The sequence below is a fragment of the Aythya fuligula genome, chromosome 4, assembly GCF_009819795.1.
Source record: "Aythya fuligula isolate bAytFul2 chromosome 4, bAytFul2.pri, whole genome shotgun sequence".
Classification (NCBI taxonomy): Eukaryota; Metazoa; Chordata; class Aves; order Anseriformes; family Anatidae; genus Aythya; species Aythya fuligula.
Genome location: NC_045562.1, coordinates 9,028,040 through 9,045,371, shown reverse-complemented (window position 1 = coordinate 9,045,371; position 17,332 = coordinate 9,028,040). Strand labels below are relative to the sequence as shown.

The 17,332-nt window shown below is 41.9% G+C and overlaps 1 protein-coding gene across 2 annotated transcripts in view; it reads right to left on the bottom strand.

Moving 5' to 3' along the window:
- Positions 1–17,332, bottom strand: part of UNC5C (unc-5 netrin receptor C) — a 245,542-nt gene that overhangs the window by 11,057 nt on the left and 217,153 nt on the right. Inside the window, exons 8-12 of one of the 2 annotated variants that reach the window (XM_032186568.1) lie at positions 14,818–14,874; positions 13,143–13,334; positions 11,530–11,874; positions 8,844–8,931; positions 276–444 (exon numbers count right to left, since the gene is read on the bottom strand). In XM_032186568.1, coding sequence (XP_032042459.1) covers positions 276–444; positions 8,844–8,931; positions 11,530–11,874; positions 13,143–13,334; positions 14,818–14,874 — 851 coding nt within the window. The remainder of the gene's footprint in view (positions 1–275; positions 445–8,843; positions 8,932–11,529; positions 11,875–13,142; positions 13,335–14,817; positions 14,875–17,332) is intronic. The other variant, XM_032186569.1, reaches the window with a different exon arrangement.

Below are 17,332 nucleotides of genomic sequence, written 5' to 3'. Positions count from 1 at the left end.
CAGTTTCAGTTGTTCTTTTCTATTTTGCCTCTTCTCTTCCTGGGAAGAGAACTGCTTTTCAGTTGTTATTTTCTATTATGCCTCCTTTCTTCATTCCCTCCCCATGATTTCGGCTTAATAACCCACCTAGACCAAAAGCTCAAGTGCCAAAATCCTGCAGGATGGCCATGCTTCATGGACCACAGCAGGAGGCACTGAGACTGCCCCCAGAAAGCATTTCTAGGGGCATTGGGCATCTTGGACAGCCAGTGCAGGCCAGAGACCCGTAGACTCACCTCCCATGGCCCTTGTGCAGCCTGGTGCTTCAGGTGGATCTGCCAGTCGTCCGTGTTGGGCTCTGCACAGTGGTGCATGGTCAACACGACGGGCCGGGTTAGCAGCGCTCCTGGGGGCCCACAGCTCACCACCGGCGTCAGCAGGGTCTGGCTGTCTTCTATAGGAGGCCTGACAACGGGACAGAAAGGTGGAGGTGGGAAGGGTGGGGGGAGAAAGGGCAAAAAGGCACGTTAAGGTATGTAAAGTTAAGGTATGTAGAAAGAAGAAATAATCCTTCTCTTACAGAGTAGTTTGTAAATGACTGTGTGCACGTGTGAGCTATCTCAGACCGACTGCCGAGGAGTTTAAAGCAGAGGAAGCATGAGTGACTTTAACTACCCTGACATCTGGTGTATGACAAATACAGCTGAATGTGCCTCATCAGCTGCTTCTCTAAATAACAGAGAGGACAAATTCATGATGCAGAAACCAGCAAACAGGAGATTAAAGTGTTGGGTGTGATCTGCACTTGGAAATCTGGGTCAGTCCATGGGACCTTGCATCTTCCACTCTGGCTGAGGGTTCAGTCCAGTTGCATGCGCAAACACTTTGTGTTTATATCTGGATTGGTTTTAGGGGGATTAGTTGAGACAAGAGTGGATATTGATAACATCGACAAAAAGAAAGAATAACAAAGTAGTAGTAGAAAAGAGTAAAAAAAATCTTAGTTAAGGAGAACAAATCAGGACAGAAAGCTCTGTTGAGATCAAGTTTATTACATCTACTCTGGGTATTGCTGGTACATCCACAAGAATATCCTAATATTGCCCACCTTAATTCACACTGAATAATCCATTAGTCCTACAGAAAATGAAAGAGAAACTTTTGAAAAATCCTTTTTGAAAGTGGGATGAAGGCCTTTTTGAAAAGTGCCTCTTGTTCATGAAAATGTTGGAAATTTTCATAACATTCTGGAGGAAAAAAAAAAAAAAAAAGGTCCAACATGGAAAAACTGAAGTGCATGCAAATCAGTAAATCCAGATGATATGCATCTGTGGATCCTAAAGGAAAGTAACTGATGAGTTTACTAAATGACTTAACAATTGTTTCTGAAAAGCCATGGGCTGGAAACAAACAGCTGTGGTATCTGTCTTTCAAAAAAAACTAAAATATAACAATCTGGCCAGCTATGATGAATCACACGGGTTGTTTTAGCCTAACAAACAGTACATAAGAGAAATAAAGCATTAGCATATGGAGCATCCAGTTTGGCTCCTGCTGTATATATGGGGATCTCTGGATTCAGGTTATGAAGACCTAGAATCACTCTCTTGCAAGACCTAAGTGAATAAATTGTTGGGCAGATTTTGACTAAAACATTACTTCTTTTTCAGTTTCCTTTTTTTTTTTTTTTCTATTTTCCTTTTTTTTTTTTTTTTATTGAAGCAATGTATAGCTTAAAAATGGCTCACAATGTGTTATATCTGTTAATGTATTAACAAATGTTTGAACACTTTCCTACAGTCTATCAAGAAGTTTCAAAAAACATGAAGTCTAATGAGAAACGTCTTTGAAAATTACAATATTCATCTGGAAAGCTACAGATATGACAACCTATAGACTTGATCATCTGGTTAACCTAGCTTCATCTAAATGACTACTGACCCATGAAGAAGTGAGGAAAAATATGAATTATCATAGTTTTTCAGACTGAATTATAAGGCCAGCAGTCAAAAAGAATATAGGAGGGAATATATCATGACTGCTGTAAAAAATTTCATACAATGTCTTCTAGGTGAAAAATGAGTTAAAATCAATAAGAATCTGAGCACTGATGCATGCAGGTGAAAAAAAAAAAAAAAAAAAGAAGAAGCCAAAAGATCATTAAAATAATAGAGCGCTGATAAATCATACAGCTGAAAGTTGTCTCAAAGTAAAATTAAGTTTAGTCACTGCTCCGTGACAAAATTTGGTTAGCTGTTAAATTTTAGGACTCTGATGGAGGGCATAATTTTGCTCTGCAACATTTTATATGTGATTAGCACAAGTTTAAATGATGATGCAGAAGACAAAGCCAGGAGGCACTCCAGACTGAATGGTTAGTGAGGAAGATGGGAAGTGGATATAACCAGAGAAAGGAAATGCAAAAATAGCAGGGTTTAGTATTTTTTCCCAAGTTAGCAACGCTGCTGGTCCCAGTGTCTCTCCTCCAACACCTGCCTCATGCAGACACTGACCCACCTCAGCTCTCCGAAGTCTGAGCTTGAGGACTGCAAGTAATCTGAGCCACTTCAAAGCTGCAAGGAGCTGAGGTATAATGAGTTGCAGAGAAGCTCTCAAGTGGAGCAAAATGAGGGTCAGTGTCATTTAATAGTGGGATTTCAGCTCTATTGAAGTCAGAACTACTGTGAGGCCAGGATTTCTCCTCACAATGCGGAAGACAATGTAAATAGCAGCACAATCACTAAATTTGCAGACGTCAATAAAGAAGGAGTTATTGCAAGTAGCAGTGAGAGACGGGAAGCAATGCAAAAGATCCAGAGAGGATTAAAATATCAGTGGAAAATAAAATCCTATTAATTGTTCAGCAGCTCTCACTTCTGGAATGAAACAAATTCCAAAAGCTTTTATTTAGTGGCAAGGCAAAGCAGTAAAAATGGAAAAGCTCTCAGTTGAACGTGCTGCACCACAGCAGGTATCATCTTGCTGTGTGCCACAGTGGCAAAAAGTAAATCTGATTTCTGGGGTTGTAGGGGATGAGGTATGTCAGAGCACACCAAGCTGCTATTCACTTTCCTACCCAGCTCTGAGATGACTGCAGGTAGCGGAGTGTTTAGGGACTACAGCGAGAGCTCAGAAATAAAAACCTGAAACCTGGAGGAACGAAACCACGCAGCAGTGCATAGAGCAGAGAGGTACCTCGTGACAACTGACAGGAAGAAAGGGACCCAAACCTCTTGACAGACCTCCTCTTATTTCTCATTGCTTTTAATTTCCATCTTAAAGCAAAGGGATTATGCCTTCCTACAGCCAATGAAACCCCAAACAGATGCGGTAGTCAAGATTTATTATACAGGAGACATTAATCTTTCTGCTTCGAGGCATAACCCAGCACTAATTGATGGGATTTGTAAACAACGAGTTTCCCCAAAGACAGGTTATCCTTTACAAGCATTTTTCTACCTTCTCCCAGAGCAGGTGATGCAGCACCATCAAAGTCAGGATTCTGACCCAGACAAGAGCCTGCTGTGACCAAACCTTGTGATTTCTGTGTTACAAGATCACACAAACACTGACTGAAGGGACCATACAGAGCAAGGGACTCATCTCCTCCACAGCAGAAAGATCTATGAGCAAACATCTTTAAAACCAGGGGTCAGAATGTACTTTTAGGCTGTTATCCAGAAAACAAAGCAAAATGAAACAAACAAACAACAACAACAACAAAACAAACAAACAAAAAACCAACAAAACAAAACAAAAAAAAACATTGTGTGTTTCAATTTAGGCTTGTAGTAGTTTTAGAAATATTTATTAAATGGGATTGGACACCCAGCTGTGCTAGTATGACTCCAGAGTCACTTCACTGTAGCCATTAGAGCTGCGTTTGTTTTACAGAGATCAAACCGAGAGTGAAATTCAACTCCCTGTTTAGCATTGCTATTAAAAGGCAGCAACAGTAAGTGAAAGGGCTTCGGATATTTTTAAACCTTGTCCCTTATCTTGCACTGTTCATCAAGAACAGTCAACTTGTATTTAAAACAAAAGAACAAACTTCTATTCACTGTATCCAGCCCTTCCACAATCAAATTTGTGTTTTTTAATGGGATTACTCATTCAAAACGGTCTCCCTGTAATGAGCCAGACCGTTTTCATTAAGGTAGCTGTCAGGCAGCAGATGTGAGCACAACTAGAGAAATCTCTGCTCCTCAGTGGGCTCCGCTGCGCTCCCTGGCACCTTGCATCAATGTTACAGGCAATGACCGTGCTCCCTGAAAACAGGAGGCACAGAGCAGAGCAGGGAGGGAGGGAGGGATAACTCGCAGCAACAGATGGCAACCCTTCCACACAGCTTAACCAAAAGTCAGAGGAAAGACATTTTATTTCTCCTTTCATTGCTGAGACTTTATTTTTAACACGTGATCCCTCTTGAGTTTCAGATCTAATATTCTTGACTGGCCTCCTGGTTCTCCTGCAAGTCTGCCTTTAGAAGGAAGGTGATCTGAGAAATTTTCCTCCCCTTTTGCTGCTGGTCTGGTCTTTTTTATTTCAAACGTCTCAATTAAAATGATTGGCAGACGTTGTCTTCTGGAGTTGCAAGCAATTATTTTTGTGAAACTGGGATGCAAAAGGAAGGTGGTGAAACCAGACACAGAAGACTTCAATTTCTTTTATTTCACTTAACCAAGCTTGGTGCTTACTGGTGAAAAAGGCGGTGTTGCTCCTTGAATCAAACTCACTGATCAGCTAGGTGACTTAATATGAAGTCTGCCCTTCACACACAATGTGAAGCCACTGGTCCAGATCCTGAGGAGGCTTACACAACCCTTCCCTCTCTTAAGGTAGCTGGTTTGGAAGTCAGACCATTTATACATGCGCCTCCCTGCAAGAACTTCAGGACAGCTGTATGCTCCGTTCTCCAGGGCTGTCACATTTCCTGGATGAGGTGACATCCATCCTCATTTGCATCATCTCCTGCACCATGTATTATACAGAACTGTCCTTCACCGTGCTACATTTAGTGCAGTTCCTGCCTCTGATTACAGTATGCAAGAGCAGTTCCACCTAAAGCTGTATGAGCCCGGCAGGGGCTCATGCGGGAAACACAGGAGCTGCCACATGAGATCAAAACAGTGGTCCATCAAGACCCAGACCCCATACAGCACTGACCAGTGCCAGATGTTTCCAAAGGAAGCACACAGCTCACTAATTTAGTGCAGAGCTACATTTGTTCTTCAACATGAAACAGTCAGGAAAATCCTGAAGTCTTTGGGCTTATACTCTCGCTGTTTAATCCTTAGTTGTCTAAGACCTAGACTTTCCATCTGCTCATGGCAACAGCCTCTTGCCAGGTCATGGTCACAACAACGTGTTTATTTTAAAGCTCAGGAAGAAACCCTGTCTTGCAAATTGCAAGTTGATGGCACTTCCCCAGACTAAGGGAGAGAACATCTGATCATCAGTGGTGGAGATTATTGGCTGTATTTGAGCCAGTGAGTTTGAGATAGAAACCTGCCTGACAGCTGTGAAATATTCACATAGGCTTCTCATTTATTTATTTTTTAATTATCAATCTGTCTGTACACAAACGCAAACATATATACATAGAGACCCTTTTCTGCACTGTAAGTCACTTCATGGACCTTTTCATCAGGTCAACGTGAATCTCTCATGCCAGCCAGGGATCAGTGCCCAGTAGCTGCTTGCAATCCATCCTGCCACAATTGACAGGCAGAATGAGGATTAGCTTCCAGTGCAGGAGCAGGAAAAACAGCCCAATGAAGCACTGGGTTAAGAAGAAAAAAAAAAACAAAAACAAAACACAAAAAAAACCTGTACCATAAGCACGTCAACATGCACAGAGAAAACAACTGCCTCAAAGCGGCCTCTATTGCAAGCCATCAGAACCCCATTTCGCTGAGGAAGGAAAATGCTTTTAGGGTGACCCTCCTGCTCTCACATGCTTTGATGGATGTGAAATGGAATAAATAGAGTGTCCTGGAAAGCTCTCCTAGACAATCTGCAAGGCAACACAAAGACTGATATTACTGGGTTGCGAAGTCGTTCAAATTTCTGTACTACAGGTTTCAGAGACTAACTGGGGGAAATGGATTAGGAAAACAAAGGAAGGAAAAGAAAAGGGGAATTTGCAGGGCTCTGAGGGATAACAGATTCCATGTTTCAGCTTGACTGTTCAGAAGTTGTTTCGTATTTCTGTGAATAAAGTATGAGCTAAATCTTAAATTGCTGGAGATATGCTTGTGATCTGTAGTGGTGAGCCTCTCTGTTGCTTCATTGGTTTTATTTAGGGTAACGCTATGAGGACCAAATTCTCGCCTCAGTGCTGTTTGTATATCAAGAGGATTATAACTTACATCTTATAGTGTCCTATACATGCCCTTTCAAACTACATCGATGCACGACAGGGCTTTTCAATCCACGCACATTTACACAGTGCACATGAAAATAAATACAGGCCCTCACAGGGTTTATTGAACACACTCCAGCTACCGCCTGGCCACAGAAGTAAATATCTGCAGCTAGTCCTCACTGTGGGCTACCACTCTCTGCTGGAGTGCTGTGGCAGCGCAGTAACAGATTTAAAAAAGAATTTACACTGCACACCGACCTGCAACACTCATATGGTTCCAATTATAGCGAGCAACATCTGCGGCCCATACTGGTGGAAATGAGAGCAGAAGTGCATCTCTGCTGTAGAAAGTGAGGTAAAAAAGTTTTGGTAGCCCAGTGCCATGGCAGCAGGGCACTGCGGCTGGGTGCTGGTTGCAGTCAGCACTTTCTGCCCATGGGCAGCTGGGGAAAGGAAACAGGTAACAGGGGAGGATGGTACAGTCCCACTGTGTTTAGGTAATTTTGGGGTGAATCTTCAGTTCAGAGTGATCTGGGTGATAGCTGATGAGCTCCAATTTAAATGCCATGAGAAGTGTTTGGTTTCCAAGAATGAATGTGAGAAGCATGGTATTCTGGAGAGGAGCTGAAAAACCATTATATATATATATAAAAAAAATAATAAAATACAAACAAACAAATCAAAATAAAACAAGCAAACAAACAAAACAGCCCCAGCAGCTCCCTCTGCCCCTATCTCCCCCCCTAAAAAAAGAAACAACACAATGGACCACCAAAAAAAGCCCAAACCAAAGCAGTTGGGTCCCATGTACCCCAGATGCAATGACCACCATGATAGGAAGAGCTCTGCTGTCTGTATGGCCAAGCCAGCCTGCTCTCTGCTCTCTGCTGGGGAAAGAAATCACTTCCCAAAATCTTCATTTCAAGCGAAGGCTCACAACTTTCTGTACTTCTGCACATACACGTTCAGGTTGGTGGCCAGCACAGCTCCAGCCACGCTTCCCCCAGTACAGGTTCCCCTATCCCTCTGCGTGTGCCCTGCTGAGTAACAGCTATCACAGCGCACAGAGGAGGCTTTATGATCCCCAAAGCCAATAAATCAGGCTAGCACGCAGTGCTGGTTGCCTACAGTTGCATGAATCAGGAAGCAGGGATTCCCTCCATAGCTGGCTGGAAAGAAAATAATTGCACATGTAACTTCTGGTAATGAAACATTTTTTTTGGGGGGAAGAATTAGATATTTAAAGGAGAGAGATTTGGAGGCATTTGAATAACAGGGGAAGCCCTCTGATTTTCATTATTTTTCCCTCTCCGGGAAACAGTGCTTTTTCAATGTAGTTTGTAAGCATCTTCAAAACACAGCCCAAAGTAATAGGAATACAATCAATATTAGATATGAACAAAGACATTTTTTTTTTTTCTGTAGCTGCAATTATCTGTTTTCAAAGAGCAGGCCATGAATAATGTATGCAAAAATACAGGGGGGGTAGGGGGAAGGTGTTACTTATTTTTTTCCTTAAGCAGATTATTTTAGCATGGGTGAGAGACTACCAAGCTAAAGAATAGTGTTCAATATCACGCAGTGTATAAACAGCTGTGGCTTAGCACATTATAAAATCCATTAAAGGTCTGAGCCAAAAAATGTATCTAACTATGAGGAGGGGAAGGAGGCAAAGTACCGTGTAATGATTGCTTAGTTTCACATTTGCCATTCAGCCTTTGTACATAAGTCCATTCTGAAGATCAAGATCTCACCTTCCTCTTCATTAAGTTTTCCTAAATTGCTGCAATAGTATCTTGGTCTTTTTGGAAACTTTTTTTTTTTTTTTTTTTTAATGCCAAGGCTGCCATTGGTGCATGACACCAAGATCAGGAATACAAACTGGCCACAGATAGGGGTCTGTGGGCAGAACAGGGATCATCCTGATAATGGGTCTGCATGGCCCTTGCCGTGGTGTGCCTGGGGCACGGAGAGGCAGAGGACAGCAAACGCTTTTGGCTCCATCCTCATCACTGCACAGACCAGCCAAGCACGTGAATGGTAAAATAAAGATTCTTATAGCAGGAGAGGAGGCTTTCCAGGACAGGTGCTCAGGCACTTGCCCCTCTGCTGAGCCTATTTGTCACCCTGCTTCTCCGCTCCCTGCCCCTTTTGTGGCACAGGTCTTTATTAGGAGATTACCTCACATCTTCTCTGCTACGCCAGACTCATGCTGGCTTATTTTCCTGCTTCTGGCTTTGATTCAGCATCCCTCCCCAGCTTGAGAGCTTGCTGCAGAATGCAGCTCTTCATTAGGAAAGCAAAAGTCTGAGCTGGTTTTGTGGCAAAGTTTATCCTCAGCTTTGCTCGCACTTACCTCCAGGTCAGCAAATAGCTTCAGCACAGTTGGCTTTGCATAAGCACATTATCACAGGGTTTCAGTTACTACATTTTCCCCACACCCTTTTCCCCTCTGTTAATGCACGAGCAAATAAATGTGCAAGCAAGTACGTTTTACCTCATGCTCTCCTTCCTGTGAACTGTCACATACATCTCATAGACTCTCCCCTGGGGAACGGCCCCCGCTGGGATCAGCAAGCTCACTCCTGCAGAACAGAAGAGACACAAAAGATAAAATGGAGAAAAGAAAATAAAAGAAAAAAATAGAAAAAAAGAAAAAGAAAAACGCAGGTGGGCCTGTGAAGAGAGCGACAGAAGAAGCAGAAGATGAAGCCTGCAATGCCAGATTTTCACCCAGCCTCATAGAAAGACTCTAAATGAGTTCAGCAACTCTGGAGACAAAGTAGGCAACCCCAGCATCGCCTGTGATCAGATGGTCACTCCTTGCTCCTGTTGTGTCTTGGCACTGCAGTCGTAGAGTGGAGAAGAGGATTTTCTTCCCTTCCCTTTTATTTTATTTAAAGATCAGACAGACGGTTACACTGCTTCTTACCTTGTAAAATAATGGGAAAAGGAACAACTCTGACTTAAGTTTCCAGCAGTTGTAACAGGACATATCTCCTTAGGCAATTCTTATTTAATTAGAAGCAGGAGAGAAAGGCAGCAGAGTACTGTCTGTCCCAGGAAGCAACAAGAACTAGTTGTTTCTTGAAAGATGGGCTCTGCAACTGGCACCCTGTCTTTTAATGTGCTCAGCTTCTAATTAGACTACAAGGGAGAAAAAATGGGGCTTCTTAGTATTCTGAATGTGCCTACTTCTGTGGAGTGGCTCAAAATTCGGATATCCAACCTTGAAAAAATCTGTGCAAATACACTCTGTGCCCTTTGCAGCACTGATAAGCTGCACGTTTGATTACAAAACACCATTCTTACATTGCTGTGATTTCAGAAATCGAGCAGAAATCCCAGGGAAGCAGAGGGTCCTGTCTTTGCACGACAAACACAGCAGAGGCTCTCACTGCTGGATGTGGCTCAGCCAGCTGTCTGTGCAGGTGAGGGTTGGTGGGGAACCACTGGCAAAGACTTAATTCAGCTATGACCGTGTAGCTGAATGCAAATCTATAGGCAAATTATTTGCATATGTGCCCAATAAAGGCATGTAAGAGTAAAAAAATCCTTGCACAGTCCTGTATCTTCTCTTCAGCACACAGGTTTTGGTTATACTGGACACCTCCCATGTACTAGGGATAAACTATGGCTCAGTCCCATACCCGGATTTTGAAGGAGAGAGGTTATCTATGAAAGGTTTCTGACTTGTCTCTTTACAGGGCTGTCACAACCTCCCCTGTGCCTGTTCTCAGCTGTAAGAGGGCAGGCACAGGGGAAATGAAGGACTTTTATCATACTGCTAGGAGGATATACATACGTCTAGAAGCAGCACGGATGCATACACAGTAAGTAGCAGTAGACAGATTGATGTATTTTACAAAGCTTATTTTAATCATTTTGAAGCAATTACAGCAATAAACAAGCATTTCTTTTTCCTTACAAATTGATATTAATATATGTGAATTAAATATGACTAATGGACTTTGCTGACAGTGTGCACCACCATGGCATAAGAAACCTGAGTATTAATGGCTACCCTCACCTGCAGCTTAGAGAAATGTGAAATCTAGGATTGTATAGCACGAATTATCAATGTTACTTAGCAGTTAGTGCTAGAGTTCTTTAAGCAATTCACCTTCCACTTAGGCTCTTATATTTAATGTCAGTGTTTCTCCATTGATACTCAAAGAGGAAGGCCCGCTTTTGGCTGCTTCCTGGGCTGAGTAGGGCTGTATCCTGGAAGGAACAAATCAGTTCTGGGCCACCTAGATGTTTTGCTTTCTCCATAACATCAATGAACAAAAAAAAGATCCAGCAAATGGAGCAGGAGACAGGGTTAGGCACCATCTCAACAGACAGGGCACAGTGCAGTAAAATGGCCAAGAGCTGACCACAGGATGTAAGGTTGGAAGCTGTGAGACCTTCAGCTACAGCACTGGGTAGATGTGAGTGGTGGTCTCACAAAGCTACTACCTGGACTCAGTGCACCAGAGAAAGGGGATACTACCTGGGATCAGACCAGTGACAGGGGGATTCCTGACCACTGTGGAAAGAGGGAAGCTTTAATAACCCCCAAATCCACTGCATCATGCATTTGATTAAACTCCATTCTGATGTTGTAAAAAAAACCAACACAAGGAGAGAAATATGGACAAGACACTCTTGGGCCTTATTTTCCTTGACTGTATGATGTGTGCAGGAAAAAAAAAAGCCTTCCAAAAATTAGCATTCTGCTATCCTACTGCAATACCACACAGTCTGCAATGAATTGGAAGTGGAACAACCAATTTGTTTTTAAATTAATTTGTCCTTTTTATGTGTGATGACAAGATTGAGGCTTTCTGGCTTGTAGTCCCCATTCTAGAGCTGCATGAAAGGAAAAGTTCAAGGATGTTGAATCTCACTTCACACAGGGGAGCACTGAAGCCTAACGTATCTCAGAAAGTGGTAAGAGCCCTGCAAAATTTTGTTAAAAAGGCAGCCAAGACTTTGGGGAAAGGATCCTTGAAGTATATTAGTTAATCTTCTTAGTTAATCTGAATGGGGGAAAAAACATCCGTTTGTTTTGAACAAAGAAAAGGCACAGTCCCAGGAGTGACCCTGTGTTTTTTTTTTTTAATTAATTTTTTTTTTTTTTTTCTGGCGTAGAAGAAAGCTAACTCCACTTAAAACCCTAAAACATGGCTAGCACTTACCTGAATTGGGAATTATTAGATGCCCCCCTAAGGAGTTGAAGGTCCCAAATGCAGTGCACGATGGGTCTGTTTGCCGAGCAAGGCTCTGATTCTTCATGTTCAGGGTCTCGTTCTCCAGCAGGGACTGGGTAATCTGTGGGGACAGCTTGGAGGAGAAGTCAGAGAGGTCATCCTGGGGGGTGACTGCACCAGAGGTATTATAGACCTTAATCTTCAGGTTGGGCAGGGGGTCCAGGATTGGAGAATTGGTCATCGGGATTTTATCAGAGACATCATGCAAAGCATAAACAGGACCCCTGTACATGGCTGCTGCAGAAGTGAGGTCTGGTGGCACTGCCAGGAGGTCTGCATTGGAGATGAGAAAGAAGAACCATATTGCTTATGATTATTTCTCTGTTCTGACGACTTTCTTCCTACTAATGATTTGGTTTTTCATTCTGTTCTGCTCATACCAAAGGTTAGGATATACAAAGTCCTTGTAAACTGACCTTCATCTCCTTTTCCAGGCATCTATATTGAGAAATCTCACAGAGCTTGTATTGGCCCAGCCACTCTGCGCTCTAATTGTTATGCAAAATTACAGCATGTTTCTGCTCTAAGTGTTTTTCAGTAGGATTATTTTCCAGACTCAGATTTGCTCAGATTTCAAGCATAATATGCCTAACTTCAAGGCAAGAAGTTTTCCATACTCAGTAGATTTAGTTTTATTAACTAATAGTCCTTCCTTAAATACTAAGTGAGAATTACTAACCAATTTATCTAATTGGCCTAAAGACAGAATTCCTGAAATAACAGAGAGAACAAAGCTATGAAGTCATTGTGCCCATGACTCCCCGCCAGTGTGGGATTAGTACCTGTGTCACACACTTTGCTATCCTCAGCAAAGAAAATGACATTTCTGCTAACCTTCTGTATGGCAACTCTCTTGTCATCGTAACCCTTACTTTGATTTATTCTTCATAAACATGTATTGGAAAAAAAAAAAAAAAAGAAAAAAAGAGGAACTCTTCCGCTTAAATGGGGGTCTTGAAAAAAACAGCCCATTTGAATGGCTGTCTTCTGGCTGCCAAAGTGTGGAAATCATCAAGCTATTATGCACATGTGATAAAGATGGTCTTTATTAAATGGTATTCCACTAGAACTTCTTCTTCTATATTGTCCATTGAAAGTAAAGTACTTGTTAAACCACTACTTATGCCTGTGGAGACACGGCACAGTAAAAAAGGCTATTAGTGAAACAAAGGGGAGGTGGATGTGATAGAATTATTGTATTGTATTACTCCCGTGATGAATCCTGTCTCTCTTGTTTTTGTCATAGCTTTGATTTTGATTTAAATTTGAGCAAGACCTGTATTTTTATAAATGTCTGTTTCACTCTCACATTCACCTTCTCTCTATACAAGCTAAGTACCGCTGCTGTATGTTTTTGGACACATCTGAAAAAGGCCACCATGGGTTTTTAGCACTTGGCCATCAGAAACAAATGGATATAATCTTTCTCCCTTTATGAAGTGCCAACAAGCATCTAGCGAATATCATTCATACAGCCCCAGAGACCATATTCTCATAGCATATCACTGAATTGGTCAACATGGAGTGCTACGGCAACTAACCTTGCCTTGCAGCCTTGATATTAACAGGCTGAAATCCTCCGTTTAGCGCCGAGGAGTCGATAATGTCTGACTCGAAGTCACGGTGATTCTTGCGATAGACGAAGAGGGCCACAACCACAGAAATAGCCAGGCACACGATCACGGCGATGACGATCCCAACGTAGAGAGCAACATCATCTGAGTCAGGAGCAGCTAGAGGGAGAGAGGCCAGGAACTTTAGAGCAATGCAGTCCTCACAGGGACTTTTGAGAAAATACATTCTTATTATTCTCGTTTCCTGAGATATTTACTACCTTTTTATAGGTTAATTTAAAAGCCATTTCTAAAGCTATATAACAGGTCTATGCCCTTTTGATGGGAAACTATTTTTGATTTCTCTCAAACTTGTGTTCTATCTTTGTACCTATCTGCTTGCTCATCTGTCTGGTACCCAGGCACTGAACTACTAAGCACAACACGTTACAGAGTTAGTTTCATGAAGCAAATTAAATCCATTAAATAAATGAGTACATCTTAGTGACACAGTATCATAGTACTATCATTTAGTGGTTCTTCTGACATCAAATATCATGCTGTGGGGCTGCCAGCTTTGGAATCCTTATTTATTTTAATGAAGAGGAAAAAAAAAAAAAAAAAGATCCAGTTTTAGAGAATGCCTGAAATATCAGAATGTATCTTTGAGTTTGGTTTTTCTGACCTGTAATGTGTCAAGCCATTTTCCCTTATACCTATTTTCCTTTAAAAAAGTCCAGGAAGGCAGAGAATCAACCTCTAAATTCTCATCACTGGCATTAACATATACATATTTGGATAAAAGCCGAAGCAAGCACAAGAAATAATGTGGTAATTTACCAAAAGGAACCCAGATTTATTATAGCTGTCTTGTGAGAAAATGGCTATGATATTGCTACTAGCTGCTTATACAGTATCTTCAGCACTAATTCCAGGCTAATCTCTAGCATCATTATCCACTAGACATTTTTTTTTCCAGAAGGACTGAGTACATGATCAAAATTTGATGTGTTTCTATACAGTGAAGAGTCCCAGTAGCAGAGATAGTATAATGAAAAAAAAAAAAAAAAAAAGGCAAAAACAAATCAGACCTTTTTACTACCTTATTTCTGTTAATTAAAACATGTGAATCATTCTTATTTATTTATTTATTTATTTGCTCCTCACCTTTTAGCCATTTAAAACTGGCTGTCCTCCAGCCATATAAGTGAGAGCTGGCAAATATTGAAAAGGACTGATCAAACTTCATCAGCCTCTGCCTATCAGACTTTCAATGCACCAGCCTCAAAAAAGCACGATTTTTATCCCCAGCAGTTCATGAAGCAGTTCTCTGAGTTCCAGCTCAATGGAAATTTATCTCTCTACCACATTTCTTCTGATTGCTAAGGAAATGCTAACAAGAGAGAGGGTTCATTCTCTCCAGTTTCTGCCTTTGAAACATTATCTTCTCCCATCTTCCTTGGGCATAAGGGCTGTTATCATCCTGTGTCAACCCAATGACAGTGAAACACTGCTACCTCTGTCAAGCAGGCAGCTTGCCACTTACTCTGCCCAATTGGTCCCTCTTTGCCTAGTCACACAGAGCTGGTGTAACACTAAAGCTTGACCCGTGGAACAGCATCACATTAGCATCCAGGAACGTAAAATGAAACATTAAACTTACAAGAAAATCCATATTCATTCTGGGTTCTCTGTTCAGTTGAAATAGGATAAATGAAACCTTAAAAAGAAAGAAATTAAACAAAAATGGGAACAAAATCAAATTAATGAGAAGAACAAAAAAAGGAAGCATGAAAAATGGTTTAATTAAAAAAAGAAGGAAAAGAAACTGATGGCACTTTAAAATTCTGATACAGCACAGAATTATGATTTTGCATCCCCTGTCTCCTTCAGAGCCTTACTAAGAATTAATAAGTAGGCAGATTGAATTTCTAAGCCAAAATCGGTCTCGAGTCACTAACTTTGGAGTGCTTAAAGTCTTTCTTTTATTGAGCATAAACTCTAATGGATCTAATTTATTTCAGACATCAAGGGTCATTAGCATACGGAAAGTCTTTTTTCCCTATCCCTGCCATATGCTTTAATTCCCAGGACATGTTCGGTGAGGCTCTAAACAGTTTTTTTATTTAATTATAGTAGCTTGCTGTTGATCTAATAGAGCTAAAAGAGACCTGTCGTCACTGGTCAGAGGTTAAATACCCATTTGCTGAGCAGAGTCCATGCAGAAAGCCCTCTTTCTGTATTTCCTTGGAATTATTTTATCCTGTCTTTAATACATGCTCAATGGGAATTCCTCGGGGAGAAAAGAATTTGTCAGCAAACAGGAAACCGAGTGGTTTCTCTTTGAAATTATTAAAAAATCAATAAGGCACCCGGGGTCATAACATTATTTATTTGAAATCTTTGCGAGCCCCTGTATATCGACAAAATGATAACACAATTTACGGTTATATTTCGGAACGGATAAATAAGAGAGATTGCTTCTCTCGCCTTTTCTTTCTGCAGCTCACACAGCATGGCACACTGGGGCTGCTTAGCTTGTACAAGAGTCCGACAGGCTCGTTAACCACCTCCCAGCTGCTCTCCATCCGCATTGGGAACAAGGGAAATGCTGCAAATCCCATCCTGCTGCAAAGGGAAATGGATAAACCCAAAGTAAGCAAGGGGGTTTCTCTCAGGGAGGGGATTGGGGTGGGTGCAAGGCAAAGTGTACCCTTCTCCCTCCCCTTCAGTATTTTGGCAGGGAATTTACTGCCCTTTCCATCTCCCCCATGTTTTGCATCGCACTGCGAGATGCTCGTATGGCCTTGGCCTCCTGCAGATGAAACAAAACTGGAAAATGGACTCCTGGTGTGTGCCTAATGCACATGACCACATTAGAGGCAAACCAGAGCAATAATCCCCATCTCCCAGAAATGCTGAGATTGGGTGCTCAGCATATGTTGTGCTTTATATATCTCCTCCCGCTTGGCTGCACCGCTTGCTAATGAAGATACAGCTTATCCCAATTGCAGGTATAGACATAACTTCCCCCGAAGTTTCCAGACATCACATAAATGCTACCTCGACTGAAATATCAGAGCAAGAAGAGCAGCTTTTGGACGGTGATGTTTTTTTCTGAGGCATTATGGGACAGACTATACTGCCTGTAATATCTATTTAAAACTTTATTTCACAGCAATGATTCCAGCCTTACAATTGCTTTTAGAAATATTATGGTCTCACACTCATTTATTTGGTTCGTTGAAGCAAGCTCACCTATGTGTACTCTCAGCATGCTCTCTCAATCTTTTGTAATAACTGCTTCCCACTTCTACCAGTGCGCTCAGGGCATTGCCCATAAAAAGTCAGGCAAGCAACTTCTGAGGGCTTGAGTGAATGCTCAGCAAGTCTGGGTGTGAATTTACAGCACACTGGTTACTCCCTGCTTACACCCCAGGTGAATGCGGAGGCCCATATTTAGTCAACCTAAATTCCAGTTATAACCTTATGGACAATATTTCCTACGTCAAGATGCCTCTGGGGACCAGGAGGCAGCCAGCAGGAAATACAAGGCACAAGGACAAGTCTGAATTTAGGCTGGCTGAAACTTCAAATGTTTTCATACCTGAATTCACCAAGAAATCCCTGTGGTTCCTGTGCCCCATTGCATATTTTAGGGGGAGAAGGCATAGGGCAGCACACGTCTCCTGGCTCTGCATCACCTGCAGAGCTTGAGCTCAGCCATGCAGAGCTGGAAAGGCTATTCCCCTGTCCTGCTGCTGCTGTTCAGCTGGCAAATTTTGCAGTTGAGGTTGTGCATCATTCCTGCTTCATGCAGAGCAATCTGATAGCTGCCACTCAGAGGGCACAAAGAGCAGCACTGCCTGGATTAGCTCCAGCATTACCAAAAGTGTTGTCTGTTCCTGGGACAAAGGAAGTCCAAGTTCAGGTCTTCTCAGCAAAGTGAGCAAGTGTCGTCTCAAAGTACTCTAAAAGAATTTGCAAACTCTTCATAGATCCTGTTGTCACAAATACTTGTATCTTACAATTCTGCATAGATTTTCACACTGATTCTCACAGAGACCAGTCTTGCAGCTGCATAAGAGTGATACCAATTCCTTCAACAGAAATGCCTTGTGTAGGTATTCAAAGCACATCTGTTAAGAAAGGGAGGAAAAGGCCAGGATATTGCTTTC